Genomic DNA, 21,685 nt, shown 5'->3' with positions numbered 1-21,685 from the left:
AACATCAATGTACAATAATGGAAAATTGGATCAAATATTTCAACAATGACAAATTGAAGTCTTCAGTTTCACAAAAATGGTATTTTTAGTCAAACACCAATAAACAAACAAATAAATCTACTTCATCTATCGATAGCTCACTCTGATAATAAGTATAACTCTCTCTTATAAAAGGAAGATTTATATTCAAACAGCAATAAAATAATAATTGGTACTTTTAACCTGACAAACCCAGGTAAACCACAACATAGAACAACCTCACATCATACTTAATGTATACACAATTTTAACTCACAAAGTAACTGGGCTAAATTTAGTACATAGTAAAGAAGCAATGTAAGTTTGCAAGCAAGGGACAACTGTGATGAGAGTACCATAAACAAAAAATTTCAAATGAGATTAACCTGTGTTTCGTTTAAAAAAATGTATTTCCAAAGGTAAATAAAAAGTACAAAGGATACTAGGAAATATGACAAGGACATTTTAAGATTTTGTTTAATTTATTTGGCATTGCTTAATATGAAATTACTTAGAGAATACATTCAGAGTCCCACGGGACCAGGCAACTGTAGATATGCCTGATGCTAAAACCCAGCTCCAAGTACTCAGCAGCCACAGAGCAAAGTGGCCCAAAGAACCCCAGAACCAAGCAAGGCAGTGGTGCAATAACAAAAATCCAAACCATGACAGTTGACTTCAGGCCAGTGCCAGATAAGAGATACAGAAAGAGATTCACAATGTCTACAAGCCCCGGCCCTAAGCATAATCTAGAGGAACAATAGACCTGACTAAGGTCCATGGAACAAAAGTGACTGCAGGAGGCCATCAGTGCTTTGCAGAAGCTGATCATCCTACAGGAGAACAGGGCTCAGCCAACCATGTCACAGTTCCAGAGATGGTGAAGTTGGACAACTCATATTGCACATAATCCTACACCTATAGGTGCCCGGTGGAGCAAGAGACCCTTTCCGTACAAGAAGTATATGATCAGAAATAGAGATAGTAGAAGTGTGCCAGGGAACACTGAAACAAGAGCTACTCAACACCCATCATCTGGTGACGTGGTCCAGGGGTTACAGGCATCACAGGAAGATGAGAGAGTGGAATGTGGCACAGAAAGCAGACAGAAGAGAATTAGTAAAGAATGATGGGCTCCCTCTCACCAGGAAAAACATTAACTGAGAAAAAATAGCTACTTGATGTATTGCTCACTTGTACTCATAAAACTTTTAGCTTTTTACTTTCTGGAAACACACACACACACATACACACACACACACACACACACATATATTCATTTTTAACATTTAAATTTTCTGTTAGTACGTACACACTTGTATTCTAAATGTTTAATTGATATTACTTGCATCCTCAAGGAAATGTTTTTATCTCTATCTTCTTCTCTAAACATAATTTTGTTTTCTCTACCGCTCTTCATACTTCCAACCTGTACAGTTCCAACTCATTTATCCTCTACTACCCCATACTCCATCTCTGCTGCACTTCGTTATATAAAGACACTACATTTTTCCAAGCAGAACTCTAGTACCTCTGTCTACAAATCTTCTAGTAAATGCAGATAAGAGACTATTATCTTCTTTGCAACTAACACTGAGGATTCTATCAAGCCATCTACATTCAACTGCCAACACCCTATTAACTCTCAGCTCTTCCATCCCTCCATTGTCCCATACATAATTCTAAATGAAAACACCAGGATGATACATGAAACAAACCAGAATGGAAAGGGAAACAAGGGCTATAAACTGTAGAATATATATACCCCAAAAAACTCACAAAATAAAACAAAGAAACACAAAGCACAAGAAAAACCTACACTATGATAACTGACAAGAGGTAACTTGTGCAAATTCCAAAATCAAAGATAATGTGATAGTGGAATGCAAAAAGAAAAAAAATCCAAAGTCCTATTTTTATAAGGTAAAAAAATGCAATTGAAGACTCCAATAAACAGATAAGAAATTGAATGCAAGACCTACAAAAAATCCTAAATTTTTTTTAAAAAGCAAATAAGAATTCTACCAAGTATATAAAATAATCAGTAACTAGGAAGAAGTACAGTAAAATATGAAGGAAAAAATTCTGAGAAGAAATAAACATTGAAAGAAACTAAACAAAAATCTTGAAGAAAAAAATTAATCCAATTGAATAAATAAATGCAAAATAATCATCAGCAAAAAAGACCTAACAATGAATCTAAGAGATGGAGCATAATGATAATGATGACTATGATAATGAAAATGTAGGCATATATAGAGAAACACCTCAAATAAATATGCCAAAACCTTCCAGGAATCTGGAACCAAATTAATGAAAATATGGGACCATTGAAATAAAATCAGATAGCATAAAGAATCTATTCAATGAAATCACAGTGGAAACTTTCCACCCTAGGAAAACACCAGAGAAAGCATTTAGAAACCCAAATAGATACAGCCAGAAAACAATGTCTCCAGAATGTAGGATAATTAAGATAGCAAAAATACAAAGCTCAGAAACAAAAATAGCAACAATAAGGGTAAAATGCTACTATCATAACAAGGCAAAACAATGGAATAACATCACTATCTGCCTTTAGCAGCTTGAAAACTGAGGAAAATGTAGAAAAATAAATTCTGAGCATTGAGCATAAGTAATTGCCAACGAACACTGCTATACGCAGCAAAATAACTATTAACATAAATAAAAAAGTAAAAGTAAAAATAATTTTAGAAAAACAAGAAAATCCTTGACAACTATGCCAGTACTGTGTAAAATTCTCTCTCTCTCTCTCTCTCTCTCTCTCTCTCTCTCTCTCTCTCTCTCTCTCACACACACACACACACACACACACGAGGAAGAAGAAGAGGATAGAGAGAAGAGAAGAAAGCAAAGGAAAAGGGATGTGGGGAGGAAGAAGAGAAGAAAGAGGAGAAAAGCGGAGGGAGAGGCGGAGGGAATTTCAAATGGGAGACCACAGGAAAGAATACATTCCATGAAAGCAATAGATGAACAAAGGATATGTGGAAAGGAATCAATCATGCAATACAGCAAAGTAATAAACATTCAACATTACCAAGAAAGGAAGAAAAGAATTAGCAAATTTCCTCCAAAAACAATGCAACAAACAAAATCATAAACAGGAAAGCCTTCTCAATAATAGTCTTGAAAGAAAAATGACTTAAACGCATCAATTAAAGGACACAACTAATGGACTAGATGAAAAAATATAATACAACTATCTCCTGTCTCCAAGAAATTCACATATGAAGGATACTTACCAGCTGACAGTCAATAGCTGGAAATGCAACTATGAAATAAGTGAAAGCCTCAGAAAAAATGGTACAGTAGCCATTCTCATACCTGATAAAGTAGACTTCAAACCAAACTAAGTTATAAAAGGGAAAAAAAGTACCACTAAACATTGATAAAAAGAATAATTCAGCCAAGTGTAATAATTGCAAATATTAACACCTGACTCTCAGCTGTCAATTTTATAACATACAGAATGAGAAATGTAGAAGACCAAACGAGGCCAGACACAACAATGAGAGACTTCAAGAGCCTGCTAATATTATGTGACTTATCTGCCTCATTAAAAAATTAGCCATGGCTGATTGATACCCATGGTGGGGGACCTGCGCTTTTCTGAAGAGAAACAGAGGAAGAGAAGATGAGGGTGGTGTGCAGATGAGGGACTGGGAGGGGAGGAGTGATGGGAAACTGCTGCTGAGAAGTAATTAATAACAAAATAAAAACACAGAAGAAAAAATTAGCAAGGAAACCTTAGCGTTATATCAGATCACAGAAAAAAATGTACTTAATAGGTTTTTATAGAATATTCCAAAAAAAAAATAGGAAATATACATTCTCTAAAACTGACCACATTATAGGCCATAAAGAAACCTTATAAAGTCAAAGAAAATTGAAATAGCTCCTTGCCTTCCTATCAGACCACAATGGAGTAAATTAGAAATCAGGAGCAAAATGAATAAAAAAGATACAGAAATATCTGTAGACTAATCAGAAATCAGGATAAAATTTGAAAAGTTCCTAGAATCAACTAAGAATAAAAATATACCAGGTTCTCTGAAATACAGGAAGAGTTATAAGAGGACCATCTATAATTGTGATTACATTAAAAACAAAAACTAGAGAGATTTCAAATAAATTACTTAATGATGCCAAGTAATATGACCAAGTGAGGGAAGAAGGTAGTCAAAATGCCACTTTAAGAAAGGACTAGCTTGGGTGGCATTCCATCTGGACAGGTGAGTGTGTGACCCTGGGGCAACCTGCCCTGGAAGAGAGCACAGCCCCCCTTCCCCAGCTCCTGGTGCAGGGGTGTCATTGGTACTCACGTCCCTGCCTCTCCCAAGCCTTCCCTAGTGTAATCAAGTGTCCTGCTCCTGTACTAAGGCCATCCACCCAAAGGGGTGAGAGGCTGCCCTCCAGGCAGGTCTGAGGATTCCTGCAAGGGAATGCAGGCTCCTTCAGATTGTGCTGCAAGGTTTGCTGTGTGATACTCCATCCCACCCTGCCCCCACCTTGGCCCTTTTGTCCCTGCAGTGTCCCTGGGCTACCAGGAATCCCTGATTCAGTGCGGTGGAGTTCCATCTGGACGGCCTTCCCTAGTGTACTCAAGGGTCCTGCTCCTGTACTAAGGCCATCCACCCAAAGGGGTGAGAGGCTGCCCTCCAGGCAGGTCTGAGGATTCCTGCAAGGGAGTGCGGGCTCCTTCAGATTGTGCTGCAAGGAATAGCTCCTGCTCTGGCACTGAGGAGATCCAACCAGATTCAGTCAGAGCAAAGATTGGTCTAAGACACCAAGTCCCTCCTGGCTCCATTTGAAGGAAGAGATGGGCAGGCGCCAATGTAAGATCTCTTCCAACAACATGAAAGGCAACATGACATCACCAGAATCCAGACATCCTGAAACAACAAGAATTGAACACCCTACTCCAGAAGAAATAGAAGAAATCGACTTTAAACAGTACTTTATGAAAATAATAGAGGACATTAAACAGGAGGTAAAAAACTACCATAAAGAAATGGAGATGACAAAAAGGTAGACAAAATAAATAAATCTCTCAAAGATACCCAAGAAAAAGAAGAAAAACAAGAAAAAGCAATAAAAACAGGTAAGGGAAACAAATGAAATGGAGGTAATGAAGAAAATACAATGCAAGGAAAGACTGGAAATGGAAATTCTGAGTAAACAAACAGAAACTACAAAGACAAGTATTTCCAACCAAATACAAGAGATGGAAGAAAGAATCTCGGACTCTGAAGATACTATAGAGGAAATAAACTCAGAGATTAAAGAACAAAACAAATCCAACAAATTCTTAACACAAAACATCCAGGAAATCTGGGACACCATGAAAAGACCAAACCTAAGAATAATTGGGGTAGAAGAAGGAGAAGAATTACAACTCAAAGGCCCAGAAAATATATTCAACAAAATTATAGAAAAAAACTTCCCCAACCTAAAGAAGGATATTCCTATGAAGGTACAAGAAGCCTACAGAACACCAAATAGACTGGATCAAAAGAAAGCATCCCCAAGCCATATAATAATCAAAATAGAAGGAAAAATCACAAACCAAGGAGTCTAACAATGCCCACAATAACTCAGACATCTAGTGACCCTTCACAAGCACAACTAGAATAAGGGAAACACACAAACTCTACTACCAAAAAAATGACGAGAGTTAATAACCACTGGTCACTAATATCACTTAATATCAATGGACTCAATTCACCTATAAAAAGGCACAGGCTAAGAGATTGGATACGAAAACAGGATCCAACATTCTGCTGTTTACAAGAAACACACCTCAACCACAAAGACAGACATCTACTCAGAGTAAAGGGTTGGGAAAAGATTTATCAAGCAAATGAACCTAAAAAACAAGCGGGTGTGGCCATACTAATTTCTAACAAAGTTGACTTCAAACTAAAATCAATCAGAAGAGATGGAAAGGGACACTTTATACTCATAACAGGAAAATTCCATCAGAATGAAGTCTCAATCCTGAATATCTATGCCCCTAATATAAAAGCACACACTTATGTAAAAGAAAAATTACTAGAACTCAAGGCAGCCATCAAACCACACACATTAATAGTAGGAGACTTCAACACTGCTCTCTCACCATTGGACAGGTCAATCAGACAGAAACCAAACAGAGAATTAAAAGACTTAACGGAGGTAATGAAACAAATGGACTTAATGAACACCTTAGAACATTCCACCCAAATAGGAAAGAATATACCTTCTTCTCTGCAGCTCATGGAACCCTTTCGAAAATTGACCATATACTCAGTAACAAAGCACACTTCCACAGTTACAAAAACATATTAGTAACCACCTGCATCTTATCGGATCACCATTGATTAAAATTAGAATTCAACAACAATGCTACCCCCAGAAAGCCTACAAACTCATGGAAACTGAACAGTCAACTACTGACCCACACCTGGGTCAAGGATGAAATAAAGAAAGAAATTAAAGACTTTCTTGAATTTAATGAAAACAAAGACACAACATACTCAAACCTATGGGACACAATGAAAGCAGTGCTAAGAGGAAAGTTCATAGCACTAAGTGCCCACTTAAAGAAAACAGAGAAAGCACTCATTGGAGACTTAACAGCACACCTGAAAGTACTAGAAAAAAAAAGAAGCAGACTCACCTAGGAGGAGTAGAAGACTGGAAATAATCAAACTGAGGACAGAAATCAACAAAATAGAAACACAGAAAACAAACCAAAGAATCAATGAAACAAAAAGCTGGTTCTTGGAGAAAATCAACAAGATTGACAAACCCCTATCCAAACTAATCAAATGGCAGAGAGAGAACACGCAAATTAATAAGATCAGAAATGAAAAGGGGGACATAACCACAGACACAGAGGAAATTCAGAGAATCATTAGGTCTTACTACAAAAGCCTGTATGCCACAAAATTGGAAAATGTAAAAGAAATGGACATTTTTTTTTAGATAAGTACCATATACCAAAGTTAAACCAGGACCAGGTGAACAATTAAATAGTCCTGTTAGTTGCAAAGAATTAGAAACTGTTATCAAAAAACTCCCTACCAAAAAAAGCCCAGGACCAGATGGTTTCAATGCAGAATTCTACCAAAACTTCCAAGAAGACCTAATACCTACACTCCTTAAGGTATTTCATAATATAGAAACAGAACAGTCATTGCCAAATTCCTTTTATGAAGCTACAGTTACCCTATACCTAAACCACACAAAGACTCAACCAAGAAACAGAATTACAGGCCAATCTCACTCATGAACATTGACGCAAAAATTCTCAATAAAATAATGGTAAACTGAATCCAAGAACACATTAGAAAAATTATCGACTACGATCAAGTAGGCTTCATCCCAGAGATGCAGGGCTGGTTCAACATACAAAAATCTATCAATGTAATCCATCATATAAATAAACTGAAGGAAAAAAACCATATGATCTGCTCATTAGATGCTGAAAAAGCATTTGACAAAATTCAACACCCCTTTATGATAAAGATCTTGGAGAGATTAGGGATACAAGGGTCATTCCTAAATATAATAAAGGCTATTTACAGCAAGCCGACAGCTAACATCAAATTAAATGGAGAGAAACTCAAGGCCATCCCACTAAATTCAGGAACACGACAAGGCTGTCTACTCTCTCCTTATCTATTCAATTTGGTGCTTGAGGTTCTAGCAATAGCAATAAGACAACATAAGGGGATCAAGGGGACTCGAATAGGAAAGGAAGAAGTTAAACTTTCGTTATTTGCAGATGATATGATGGTGTACATAAGCGACCCCCAAAACTCCACCACTCCTACAGCTGATAAACTCCTTCAGTAACGTGGCAGGATACAAGATCAACTCCAAAAAATCAGTTGCCCTCCTATACACAAAGGATAAGAAGGCAGAGAAATCAGAGAAGTATCACATTTCACGATAGCCACAAATAGCATAAAATATCTTGGGGTAACTCTAACCAAGGAAGTGAAGGATCTATTTGACAAGAACTTTAATTCTCTGAAGAAAGAAATTGAAGAGGATACCAGAAAATGGAAAAATCTCCCTTGCTCGTGGATTGGGAGGATTAACATAGTAAAAATGGCAATTCTACCAAAAGCAATCTATAGATTCAATGCAATCCCCATTGAGGTCCCAACAAAATTCTTCACGGACCTTGAGAGGACAATAATCAACTTTATATGGAAAAACAAGAAACCCAGGATAGCTGAAACAATCTTATACAATAAAGGAACTTCTGGAGGCAAAACCAGCCCTGACTTCAAACTCTATTACAGAACTACAATATTGAAAACAGCTTGGTATTGGCATAAAAACAGAGAAGTTGACCAATGGAATCGTATAGAAGACTCGGATCTTAAACCACAAACCTATGAACACCTGATTTTTGATAAAGGAGCCATAAGTACACAATGGAAGAAAGAGAGCATCTTCAACAAATGGTGCTGGCATAACTGGATGTCAACCTGTAGAAAAATGAAAGTAGATCCATATCTATCACCATGCACAAAACTCAAGTCCAAATGGATTAAAGACCTCAATATTAATCAGAACACACTGAGCCTGATAGAGGAGAAAGTGGGAAGTACTCTACAACATATGGGCACAGGAGACCGTTTCCTACATATAATCCCAGCAGCACAGACATTAAGGGCAACATTGAATAAATGGGACCTCCTGAAGCTGAGCAGCTTCTGTAAAGCAAAGGACACTGTCACTAAGACACAAAGGCAGCCTACTGACTGGGAAAAGATCTTCACCAACCATGCAACTAACAAAGGTCTGATCTCTAAAATATATAAGGAATTCAAGAGACTAGACTTCAAAATGCTAATTAATCCATTTAAAAAATGGGGCTCTGAACTGAACAGAGAATTCTCAACAGAAGAAGTCCAAATGGCCAAAAGACACTTAAGGTCATGTTCAACCTCCTTAGCTATCCGGGAAATGCAAATCAAAACAACTTTGAGATACCATTTTACACCTGTCAGATTGGCTCAGGAAATTCGGGATCAATCTACCCCAGGACCTAGCAATTCTACTCTTGGGAATTTATCCAGGAGATGCCCAATCATACTACAAAAGTATTTGTTCAACTATGTTCATAGCAGCATTATTATTAATAGCCAGAACCTGGAAATAACCTAGATGCCCTTCAGTGGAAAAATGGCTGAAGAAACTGTGGAATATATACATATAAGACTACTACTCAGCGGTAAAAAACAATGACATCTTGAATTTTGCATACAAATGGATGGAAATATAAAACACTATTCTGAGTGAGGTAACCCAGACCCAAAAAGATGAACATGGGATGTACTCATTCATAATCAGTTTTTAGCTGTAAATAAAGGACATCGAGCCTATAATTCGTGATCCTTGAGAAGACAATAAGAAGGTGAAACCAAAGAAAAACATATAGTTATCCTCCTGGATATTGGAAGTAGACAAGTTTGCCGGGCAAAAACTGGGAACTTGGGGGTGAGGTGGGTTGGGGGCAAGGGGAGATGGGGAGAGAAAAGCGTGAAGGGGAGGATTGGTAGAGCTTGGGGGAACGGGATGCTTGGGATACAGGAAGGGTGGATATGGGAGCAGGGAAGCATATATCTTAATTAAGGGAGTCATCTTAGGATTATTAAGAGACTTGACTCTAGAGGGGTTCTCAGGTATCCAGGGAGGTGCCCCCAGGTAGTTCCGTGGGCAGCTGAGGAGAGGGAGCCGGAAAAGTCCAGATCCTATAGCCACACTGATGAATATCTGGTATATCACCATAGAACCTTCACCTGGCGATGGATGGAGATAGAGACAGAGCCCCACACTGGTGCACCAGACTGAGCTCCCAAGGTCCTGACGAGGAGCAGAAGGAGGGAGAACATGAGAAAGAAAGTCAGGACCGTGAGGGAACCTTCATCAGGCGATGGATGGAGATAGAGACAGAGCCACACATTAGTGCACCGCACTGAGCTTCCAAGGTCCAAATGAGGAGCAGAAGGAGGGAAGACATGATCAAGGAAGTCTGGACTACAAGGGGTGCTCCCATCCACTGAGATGGTGGAGCTGATCTATTCTGAGCTTACCAAGCCCAGCTGGACTGGGACTGAAAAAGCATGGGATAAAACCAAACTCCCTGAACATGGCGGACAATGAGGGCTGCTGAGAAGCCAAGGACAATGACACTGGATTTGGATCCTACTATGCATATTGGCTTTTGGGGGGGGGCTGGCCTGTTTGGATGTTCACCTTCCTGGACCTGGATGGAGGGGGGAGGAACTTAGACTTTCCACAGGGCAGGGAACTCTTACTGCTCTCTGGATAGGAGAGGGAGGGGTAGAGGAGGGGGAAGGGGGTAAATGGGAGGCGGGGAGGAGGTGGAAATTTTTAGTTAACAAAAAAAAAAAAAGAAAGAAAGGACTATCTTGCATTTAGTCATCCCCTTAAAGTACACGGTATAAATACAAAGAGATAATTTTGTAAAGAACTGAAAGAAGTGTCACTAACAGATAGATAGGAAGCACCTTAAACTTAACAAGATAGCAAAATGTTCTTAGAGGTAACACAAAACCATGTGAAAAATATCAAAGAATGCATTAAAGCAAATCTACTACTAAACATTAAGAACTAGAAGAAAAATCAGAAAACATCAAACAATTCCAGTTAACTATAGAAAAATATAATGTACTCTATATAAATATAGTTAGAAAAGACTTTTATGTGAGTGAAAAGACTCATATAAAGGGACAGACACTAATAAATTCTCATTTGAAAATATTAAATGTCTAAAATTTCTTATTATATGCTATTCTATCCTTAACAAATAGGCTAAAAGTCTAGTGTGATGACTTCAAGATATCTGCAATGCTTCCTCTTAATATTCAACTACAATCTTACCCCCAGATTCTCATTCCCTAATGTTATAAAAACTGTCAAGAGACAAAAACTCTATGCTTGGAAATAATATTCAAAACGTTAAGAATCGCAAAAGAAGGCTATCAAAGACTAATAAAGCAACATTAATAATTGTCTTTAGTGCAAATGTATTTAGTGTCATAAATATATTTGTTATACTGTATTTGTATTACGTTAATACTTTCTTAAAATTAAGTTGTACAATAATTTCATAACCTTAAAAATGAACAATATAATGATGTGGGTAAAAAACATACCTGAGTTCTTAAAATTTCACTTTTTGATAATTGCATATCTCCAGTCAGTTCTTTCACAACAATGCCAAGTGGCTCCAGACGTTTGCTGAAGTAATTTGTCATTTCAGCTGCCAAGGCTTTCATTGGAGCAACATACACAATCTGTACCAAACAAACAATAGCTTGATGAATGAGAAAAAATTACAATACCATTATTTCACAGGAGCCAATGCAAGACACAATTTATTGTGAAATATGATCCTAGTTACTTCCTGTGAAAAATGTAAATAATGATATATGGAAAGTACTTATCTTTGCTGAATTAAGCACACAGTTATTTAAATAAATAAAATATTGTCCTTTAAATAAAAGGAGAATGGAACTTGTTTATACTGCCTCATTACTTAAAAAATGGGCTCTGTGTCAAAACATAAAATATTTTCATGCCTTTCCCCAAGGGTAATGAGATTTTCAAAGCAGAAATAGGACTGCCTTCATAGTAAGAAAGTCAATCACACAACATTCTTTATATGACTCTTACTATAACAAATATCTTCTGTAGACAGAGACTGCTCTTTCGTTCCCAGCCATCCAGACCCGAATAATCATACAGAAACTATATTAATTGCAACACTGCTTGGCCTATTAGCTCAGGTTTCTTATTAATTAATTTTACATCTTAAGTTAACCCATTTCTATTAATCTGTGTATTGCCACTAGGCTGTGGCTTAATGGTGCCCGCATGTTACTCCTCCGGCAGCTAGCTGGCATCTCACTGATTCCGCCTACTCTCTCTCTCTTATCTCTTCCAGCCTGGCTATATTCTGCCCAGCCATAAGCTGAAGCAGCTTCTTTTTAACCAATGGTAATAAAACATATTCATAACATACAGAGGGGAATCCCACATCAATCTTTAAGAATTCACAGGTTTGCTGGGCGGTGGTGGCGCACGCCTTTAATCCCAGCACTCGGGAGACAGAAGCAGGCGGATCTCTGAGCTCGAGGCCAGCCTGGTCTACAAGAGCTAGTTCCAGGACAGGCTCTAGAAACTACAGGGAAACCCTGTCTCGAAAAAGCAAAAAAAAAAAAAAAAAAAATCACAGGTTTTTTGGAATTGAAGGTTTATCTTAACATATACACTCAAAAAAGAATAAAGAACTATTGTCTGATTTATAGTTTCCTACCTTAAACTCATTCTTTTTAATAACACCTTGTTGAAAGTGTTGCCGGATTTCATGTAAAACTGTAAGCATCGCGATATTGGTCTTCCCAGCTCCGGTAGGGGCACAAATCAGCATGTTCTCATTGGTGTTGTAAGCAGTTTCAAATACTATGGACTGGATTCTATTGAGTCTCTTCATTCCTTTAAAAGCCAACTGTCCAATCTAAAATAAGGTAGGAGCATGATATTATAAATTAAATATTAATGACTCATAAAGTATTGAATATAAACACTAAATTTCTATGGTTAACAACATGACAAGCAAGCATGACATCTACCTCAACAGACAGCTCAGTTTCTCAGTGCATCTTGTATTTCAAAAGTGCACATAGCTGAGAAAGCACCATAATTACAGCCCAGTTCCATATGGAAATAACAACACTCTAAATATGGATATATGATTCTAAACTTAAATATATCAAATATTTGACCAAATAACTACTCAATACACAAAATAATGTAATTTTTAACTATAAAATGTATCCTTCAAAATTCAAAGCACTTCCAAACTGTTTCATGATAGTCTATGAAGGTAAAACAGGCACTAGCATATACATAGCACTGCAGAGGGCGAAGCAGAGTCAAGGCCAGCGAGTGTACAGTGAAAGCTTCTTTAAAAACTTTAAGAAAATAAAATAAAACAAAAAGTCACCTGGAGAAAGAAAACCATAGGAAATTCTATTTCATTATTTGGATAGGTTTTCAATATTTTAATATTTTGTGATATAAAAAAATCAAACTTTAGAAGAAAACATTAATTGTGTAAACAGACAGACCAGATTTCATACAGTTTATACTACAACATGTACAGTTATACGGACTTTAATACTATTCCTTTATTTAACCTCCAGAATAATTCTATGGTACACTATTATTACAACTCTTTAGTTAAAAAAAAAAAAACAACAAAAAGTGAAGGTTTAAAAAGTGACAGAATGCACAGATGATGTGCTAGTAAAAGCAAGGAACAAACTGGAGAGAGCCAATGACAAGACTTAGAAGAGGAGAGACGCCAGCTTTAATATCAAAGTCAAAGAGGGAACTGTACACAGCAGTAGTTCAGAGTAAATCCAGACGTGTGGCTTGGTTTGGGGTACTTCCTGTTCCTGGAGAAGGGAAGCACCAATAACAGAGGACAGGAAACACAGCTTAGCAAAGGGAGACTCAGAAAATCTATACTATACTGACAATAAGAACTTACTGACAAAATAAATTGTCAAAATAGAGCAAAAATGGGGCTGGCGAGAAGACTCAACAGTCAAGAGTACAAGCAGCTCTTGTAGAGCAGCAGAGATCTGTTCTCAGTATGCATGGCAGTTGAGTCAGCTCACATCATCCGTAATTCCACCCCAGGGAATTTGACCCCTCCAGGCTTGTCTCTTCTCTCTCTTTTCTCTCCCCCCCCCATAATTAAAAATACAAGTAAATCTTTAAAAAAATAACGATCAGAAAATAGGGAAAAGAGGGTGCTTCAGGCAGTCGCCATAGTCAGTCGCCATGCTTCTCCTCTTTAAGACAGACGTAGGTTAAGATCTCTCCTGGTAAGCAACCACCTTGTGGTGCTACACACATTACTAAATATGGGTTAAAGCAAGATATGAGAATTAACTAATAAGAGGCTGAAACTAATGGGTCAGGCAGTGTTTAAATGAATACAGTTTCCGTGTAATTATTTCGGGTGTAAAGCTAGCCTGGTGGCGGGACACAACCCTGCCGCTCCTACAATAGGGGACTAGGTAACTGATTAGTGGTTTTCCACATCATCTGCAGGTAAAACAACCCCAAAAGATATCACATGGCAATGAAAAGAATCTGTGACTACAGTAGCTTCTGGCAGAGGCTACAGATAGAACTGACCAATTTATCACCAACTTATAATGAATTAATATTTGTTTAGAGATAATTATGTCAGAAAACAAAGAACTGTGGTTCATTCATCATGATAGATAATAAGTACAATTTTTACACAAAAACATTAAAGATTTAATGTGTAAAAAACAATTTCAGAGATAGCTGCCTATAATTTGGTATAATTATTTATATTCCTTATAATTGTTTAATAAAACTGCTCAATTCTATGGGCTCTCAGTGCTGGCTATCTTTCAGAATTATCTATAGAGCTTCAAATACTATCTTCACAATCTATGTGGGTTCCACATTAGTAACTGGGAATCAATCAGCAGTCATGGCTCTGGGATACTAAATGGTTCTACAGGCAATTCTGCATACAGGATGAAAACCATCATACAAGTAGTTATAAGAACTCTGTTCTATTATAAAGCCTTATTGTACAAAACAACCTAAAATTTGCAATTTTAAGAAACTTATTTAAAAGTAATAAAAACGTAAAATGGAATGTTGTACAATAATTAAAGAAATGATAAAGCAGAAATCACAACCGACACAGAGAAAGTATTCCAGGATATGTATGCTTTAGGAAATCCTACAACCAGTAGTTACCTGCCCACTGGGGCGAGGCCTCTTAAACTATTTAGGCCTATGTAAATCATGCGTCCTGCCTCTTTTCTAGCTGGGGGATACGGTTTCTGTTCTCCATTCCAGCAGAGGAGTCTGATTTGTGAGTCTACCCATAAATAAATAACCGTCTATTCTTCTCAATTTTGAGCTAGTGTGGGATTTCTTTTATGCGTCCTTCTTCATGTATAGTTATGTACTTGTGTATGATATAATTCCATTTAAAAAGACACAAATATAAGTGTATATTGAAAGAATTTTGGTCATTCTGTAGGTATATTTTGTTACTTTATGCTCCTCTTTTGATTTGCCTGTGTTTGATATTTCTGAATATCTACATACTATTAACATATTAAAAAAGCAGTTACAGTTTTGTTATTAAAAAGAATTAATCAAATTTTTTATTTCTATCTAGCTCATTTAATTAAAATATAATTGTATCATTTCCTCTCTCCAACTCCTCTCATGTCCCCACTCCATTCAATCCCTCTCAAACTCATGTCCTCTTTCTCTGCAATTATACACATGTACACATCTTTAAGATCTTTATGTCTATATGACTGCCAACATGTATGTACGTGCATCACATGTGCTTAGTACCCACATAGACCAAAAGGGCATTAGATCCTTTATAACTAGAGTTACAGGCAGTTGTGAACCTCCATGTGGGTGCTGCAAATGAACCCCTGACCTCTGCAAGAGCAGCAAGTGTTCCTTTAACCATAAGCTACCTTTCAAACCCCAAGCAACTGCATCCTCACAATTGAACAGATTAAATACTAAGGATACATTAAGTGATACTTTACTTTGAAATAAAGCAAATGCTGATACAAGTATACTATTCCGAAACATTCTAGATAAGTTTAAACTTTCTCAATAATCAAGTTACAGAAAAATAAAAGAACTTAAAATTTGTTCACCAAAACAAGAAAGGTACTTTATTATATATGATGATCATTTGATATATCAATATAATATATCACACCTTTAAAATATTTACATAAGCTCATATGAGTTAATTTTTAATAAACAATCAGCTGAAGGGTGCTTCTGATTCTTTTTTAAAAAATTCTTTAGTCTTTTGGGGGACCTGCCAACCAGTTCCCAGATTAATCACACACAGAGAGGCTTATTCTTAATTATAAATGGCTGACCTTAGCTTGGCTTGTTTCTAAGCACTTTTCCTTTAATTATAGCATCTATCTTTTGCCTCTGGGCTTTTCTCTTTCTCTTACTTCTTTATTGTTACTTTCACTCTTACTATGTGGCTGACTGGGTGGCTGGCCCCTGATATCCTCCTCTTCTTGTTCTATCTTGTTCCTTTTTCCAGAGTTCTCCTTTTATATATTCTCTCTGCCTTCCAGCCCTGCCTCACTATTGGCCATTCAGCTTTTTATTAGACCATCAGGTGTTTTAGACAGGCACAGTAACACAGCTTCACAGAGTTAAACAAATGCAGCATAAACAAAAGCAACACATCTTTACATCATTAAACAAATGTTCCACAGCATGAACAAAAGTAACATGGCTTAAAATAATATTCCATAACAGAAGGGTGGAGAAGATGGCTAAGACAGTACATGCTTACTAAAGAAGCATGAGTTTGGATACCCAGCACATACATTTAAAATAAAATGGCACAGAAGCACATGACTGTTGTCTAGCTTGGGCAAGTGAGGAAAGCACATGTGCCCAAATGTGCATATACACACACATGAACATACACGCAAAAACTAGCTGTAGTGACCAAAATGAACAAAACATAAACAAATGTAAGTGAAAAGGCATATATGAAAGTGTTTGATGTATAAAGAAAGGCATGTATCCATTTTCACCATTTATACTCCAACAGCCTACTTCTTAAGCAACCAGTTATCTATATTCTTAACTAGATTCATTGGCCAATGATAACTTCCATACTCAAAAGCTCATCTTACCTCATCTAAGTCTTGGATATAAACTGGCTTTTCCTCAAAGCCAACTGCCATTGGTTCACTATAAGGGATCCGTACTTCTTCATATAGCTTGGTATTCTCTCTTTGAATTCCTTCTGGTAAAATCATCTATAAGCATAAAAAATAAAATTCCAATAAAATAAAAACTGCTCTGGTAAGACTTTAGTTAAATTAGAGACAATTACAAAATGTTACTGGTTTTATGACAAAGTACTGACAAATAAATCCAGCTAATATAAAGGAAATAATTCTAAATGAGAGAAAAATAAACATGAACTACACCTACAGACATTCAGGAACTGGGTATCTCATATGATACACAGAGCACAGTAAGGTGATGAACTGAAAGTACACACTAGCTACATAGTATTCTTGAGCACAAATGTTCTCTCATAACCAGAAAAATACGTAACAGTCTAAGTTTAACCAGTCAATGATACAATGGATACAATTCAAAAATACAAACTGAAACAATCAAAAAAATGTGAATATGTTCTGGATACTAACCACATTTAAATTTATTAAAATACAAAACATATTTAAATATGTTTTAGGAACTTAAAAGATATACCTCAATATTCTATTTTTCCTACTATTTTAACATATAATTTAGCATATTGTATCCAATGGTAATAGAGTGAAGGACACAAGGAAAAATCTATGCAGGCATTTCCTCAGAAAATAGCTGTTTCCAAAAGTGGTTATATTACAATGACATACCTTGGCACCAGCAATGAATGCTGATGTTTCTCGGGCCTCAACCTGGGAATCATAAACATGGGGATAACGGATTTTTTCAACCTCCATGTCTCTCTGCCTGCCCAGAATTGGAGCACTTCTAGCATTCAGAAGTGCCTGTTCTCTATAAATAAAAAGGTAAATCAATAAAAAGCCAGATTTGACACTATTATTTTAAAAATAAAATCATACACCTAAACAAAGCAATTATGATAGTTATTCTAGGTACTACATTAAAAAGAGAGAACTTCAACTACAAAGGGAGATATTAGCAACCTAGAAGTCTTAGGAGAAATAAATATGTTTTAAGTATCCAGTTGCTACTTTTACACAAGAGTTAGTAAGGATGGCTTACTACTTTTTAACTGTAATTTTGCTACTGTTATGAACAGCAATGTAAATATTTTGGAAATAGAGGTTTGCCAAGGGGTTGACAACAGATGGAGACCCACAGGTTCAAAACTGCTAATGTAAACAAATAAATCAATCATTTTCATTTTTCAACTTTTAAATAACAAGGAAATAACATATCATTAAATTGAAAACTAAAACATGTAAAACTATATCCATGTAGCATTCATGTAACTTAACTGAAAAGTATATACTGGGCAACTTAGACTAGCCCACCTTTATAAATGAAATGTTTCACTTATAGGAATTCAATCAAGACTTGCTCTAATTAAAGAGTGATTGTTTTATTTTGTCATAGAAAGCAAGGTTGTAAGAGAATCACCAAATTACTAAAAAACTAAAGAACAAGTAAAATCACACCACGTGCACGTTTTCAGTACCTGACTTTTACTACCTGTGTATCCGGAGTTCCTTAGGATCAAAGGACAAAAGTCCTTCCCCAGAAACCTCCCCATCTTCTCCAGTCTTTTTTTGTCTGGAAATCCTTTTTTCTTCACGGCGATACAGTTTCATTAACTGTTTTTCTTGTTCAGACTGAATAGTGACTTGACAACCATAATTAGGCTTGGCATTCTCACCTAAAATTTTTTTACAACTATCTGTAAAGTAATTAAAAAATATAATGAATTATAAATCTCAGACATGACCTTTATGAAAACCATTTTTCCACCACAAAAACATAACAATCCAATTCTCTAACAGCTCACTTTTTATAGGTGATTTATACAATTACATATTTTTAAAATATTAAAAACATGGTATCTACATTGTATTGCATAGTAACTTAAGAAAAATCAGCAAAAGTTTTTTTTTAATGATTCAATACTGTAAAGGAAACTGGGATCATTTAATTTTTCATATAACATCAAAATGGCAAAAAATACATTTCATATTTTATAATAATTTGTTTATAATTTCAAATATATATTTCAATTTTTAATTAATTCACTACTTCTGTGATAAAATAAAAATGTTATATATTAAATACAACTTTCCTCTAAGTAATCAGCCTTGCTATTCTAGGTTATCATACATTTACTACTTTTCACAGCTCATGATATATCCACAGACAATGGTCAAAACAACATTACTGTCCACCTTCTTACAAAAACGCAAAAGAACTAGATCAACCAATACTTACTGTTTATAAAGTATGAGTTAAGTTTGTGTGTAGTCACCTCAATATTCAGGATGTTTTTCCAACAGGATTGCCTTCTGTGGCTATTCATTTATTTATTTATTTATTTGGCTGGTTTGGTTTTTTGAGACTGGGTTTCTCTATGTAACAGTACTGGCTGCCCTTGCATCTGCATTGTAGACCAGGCTGGCCTTGAACTCACAGAAATCCACTTGTCTCTGTTTCCCGAGTACTGGGATTAAAGGTATGTGCCACCACCACTGCATGCTTTTTGTGTTTAGTTAAAGTCTTTCTGAGTCCCTACAGTCCCAAAGGAACTAACAGAACTTCCAGTAAAAGGAGTCAAAGTCAGTAAGCATTTACAATATTGAGAACTCAGCACAACGAGGCTAGGAAGACAATACCAAATGAGACTTATCTATACTCTGAACAGAGAGCAGCTACAATGTATTTTATCAAATGGCAAAAATTCAAATTAGAACAGGGAAGGTATTAAACAAAGCACCAAGACAGTAAAATGCGGTTCAAATTTATTTTTAGTCAAATCTTAAAACATCTCACACACTGCACCCTTACATAACTTAAACCTTTTTAATTCTCAGTCACATAAAATAATCTCCTAAAATGTGGCTTTATTACTATTAGAACATATGTTTCAAAAGTATAAAAGAAGACTTTGACCTATAATAAACTGAAATTTTATGTCTCTAACAAAAATTTTGTCCTATTTGTCTCATACACCTTACTTTCTACGCAATAGCATATAATTTATAATTAACTTTCAATGCCAAAAAATCCAGATTGTGAAAGCTTTCACATGTACTGAGAACTAAAAGAAAAGTAAAATTGTCTGCAAAATGACTTCCTCTTATTTCAATGTATGGTTTTTGCTTTTTTGTTTTATTTTGTTTTTGGTTATGCTATCTGTAAAGACAGACAAGCAGAAACAAAATAACTGCAATAACAACTATCACATATGTTACTCGAGTAAAACAGAAGTTTATGTTTTTATAAAACCATATTATGCTAGAAAAGAATCATGTATAGTCTTCAAAGATGAGTTACCAATGATCACATCAGAAGAGCAGCAGGTGGCAATTAAGCTTCAAGAGTTTGGCTTACCAGAATGTAAGCCACTGATAGGTGAATCTCCAATACACGAGACCCCAAGGGCTTTGGCTCCAGAATGTCTCTTGCGATTACTGTGCCTTTACATGTTTGCCACTGCCATTTTTGCCTGGTATCTGGCATAATGTGAATGGCTGTGGGGGAATCCCCACTGCCTTAAATATAGTGTGATTACCTCATGGAAATATCCCCATTCTATTGTGCATTTTTACCTGTGAATTATTATAAAGATGATTTCTTCTTAAGCTATACTATTTAACTGAATTAATGATTTTATACCCAGGTCTACATCCAGGACTTGGGAGTTGCCCCCCCCCCAAACATGTACCCCATCTATGAGCTGTTGGAGCACGTAAAGGGACTGACTGGTCCTGAGGAATGGTTGCCATGCTATCTGAGAGAAGTTTCAGTGAGGGTCCAGTACTGATGGTGTACCAGAAGCCAGAGGTCTTGAATGAGACCAACAACTCATTGCAATGAATATTTGCAAGGAAAGCTATTTAGGCAAAAGGATATACTGTATGACACACTGCAGGTCTCAAGGCCACTACGAAATGAGTATGTGATGGAGAGGAGAAAAAGATGGAGGAATGAAGTGTTTTCTTTCTTTCCTTTAGAAATCTTCTTTGGTGGGGGCAGGCTACAAGGAGGGTGGGTGGACATGGAAGGACTAAGAAATGAGTGAGATTACCTTGTATGATGTATAACTCCCAAGAATCGATAAAAATTATGTTAATTAAAAATATTCAAGATAAAGTTTTCTGCTCAAATATAGCTAGTTATAAATAGAAGCAACATGAACAACAATCCTATAAAAAATAAAGTAAAAGCCATGTGAGAAGAGTAGAAAACATTTATGGCCAGACAGATATCTCAAATACACTTCTGAACAATTTAAATTTAGTTTTGGGACTAGGACAGGAGCTCAATGGTAGAATTCTTGCCGACCATGTGTGAAGCCCTAAGTTCAATTTCCAGCACTGAAAAAAATTAATATTTAGTGTTGACTAAAAAGCACATTGCTTTTATGTTATCATTATAAAACAAAATATGTAAAATGAAAATATGATCATACTGGATTACTAACTACTCTTTGACACACTACAGCTTTTAAAAACTGTGAAACTATAATTCATGTATATGTTGGTAGTAAGATTTAGAATACTAAGCAAGATAACACAAACTTTTCAGAACTTATAAATTTCAGGATTGAAGTATGAACTATTATTACTTATGAAAAAACAAAATGTTTACAAATAAAGAGGGTTTAACTGTTCTTAAATCCTGCTGGTTTCCTCCAGTATATGAATAGAATCCCTGTGGTCAGCGAAATGTGAAATTAGCTCTTCCATGTATGTGAAGAGCTCTGAGCGTTCCATAAAAGACCAAATTGCTAAATTTCAAATATCCAAGTTTCTAA

At 36.2% G+C, this 21,685-nt stretch overlaps 1 protein-coding gene across 1 annotated transcript in view; it reads right to left on the bottom strand.

The window, feature by feature from the left end:
- Ascc3 (activating signal cointegrator 1 complex subunit 3) overlaps positions 1–21,685 on the bottom strand; it is a 293,210-nt gene that overhangs the window by 213,222 nt on the left and 58,303 nt on the right. The window contains exons 6-10 of the mRNA XM_038339034.1: positions 18,394–18,598; positions 17,571–17,712; positions 16,833–16,958; positions 12,383–12,583; positions 11,220–11,360 (exon numbers count right to left, since the gene is read on the bottom strand). Of these exons, the coding sequence (XP_038194962.1) occupies positions 11,220–11,360; positions 12,383–12,583; positions 16,833–16,958; positions 17,571–17,712; positions 18,394–18,598 (815 nt within the window). The remainder of the gene's footprint in view (positions 1–11,219; positions 11,361–12,382; positions 12,584–16,832; positions 16,959–17,570; positions 17,713–18,393; positions 18,599–21,685) is intronic.

The sequence above is a fragment of the Arvicola amphibius genome, chromosome 8 (genome assembly GCF_903992535.2).
Source record: "Arvicola amphibius chromosome 8, mArvAmp1.2, whole genome shotgun sequence".
In the NCBI taxonomy this organism is placed as follows: Eukaryota; Metazoa; Chordata; class Mammalia; order Rodentia; family Cricetidae; genus Arvicola; species Arvicola amphibius.
Note: the sequence above shows the minus strand (reverse complement) of the source record. Positions and strands in the feature narration are given on the sequence as shown.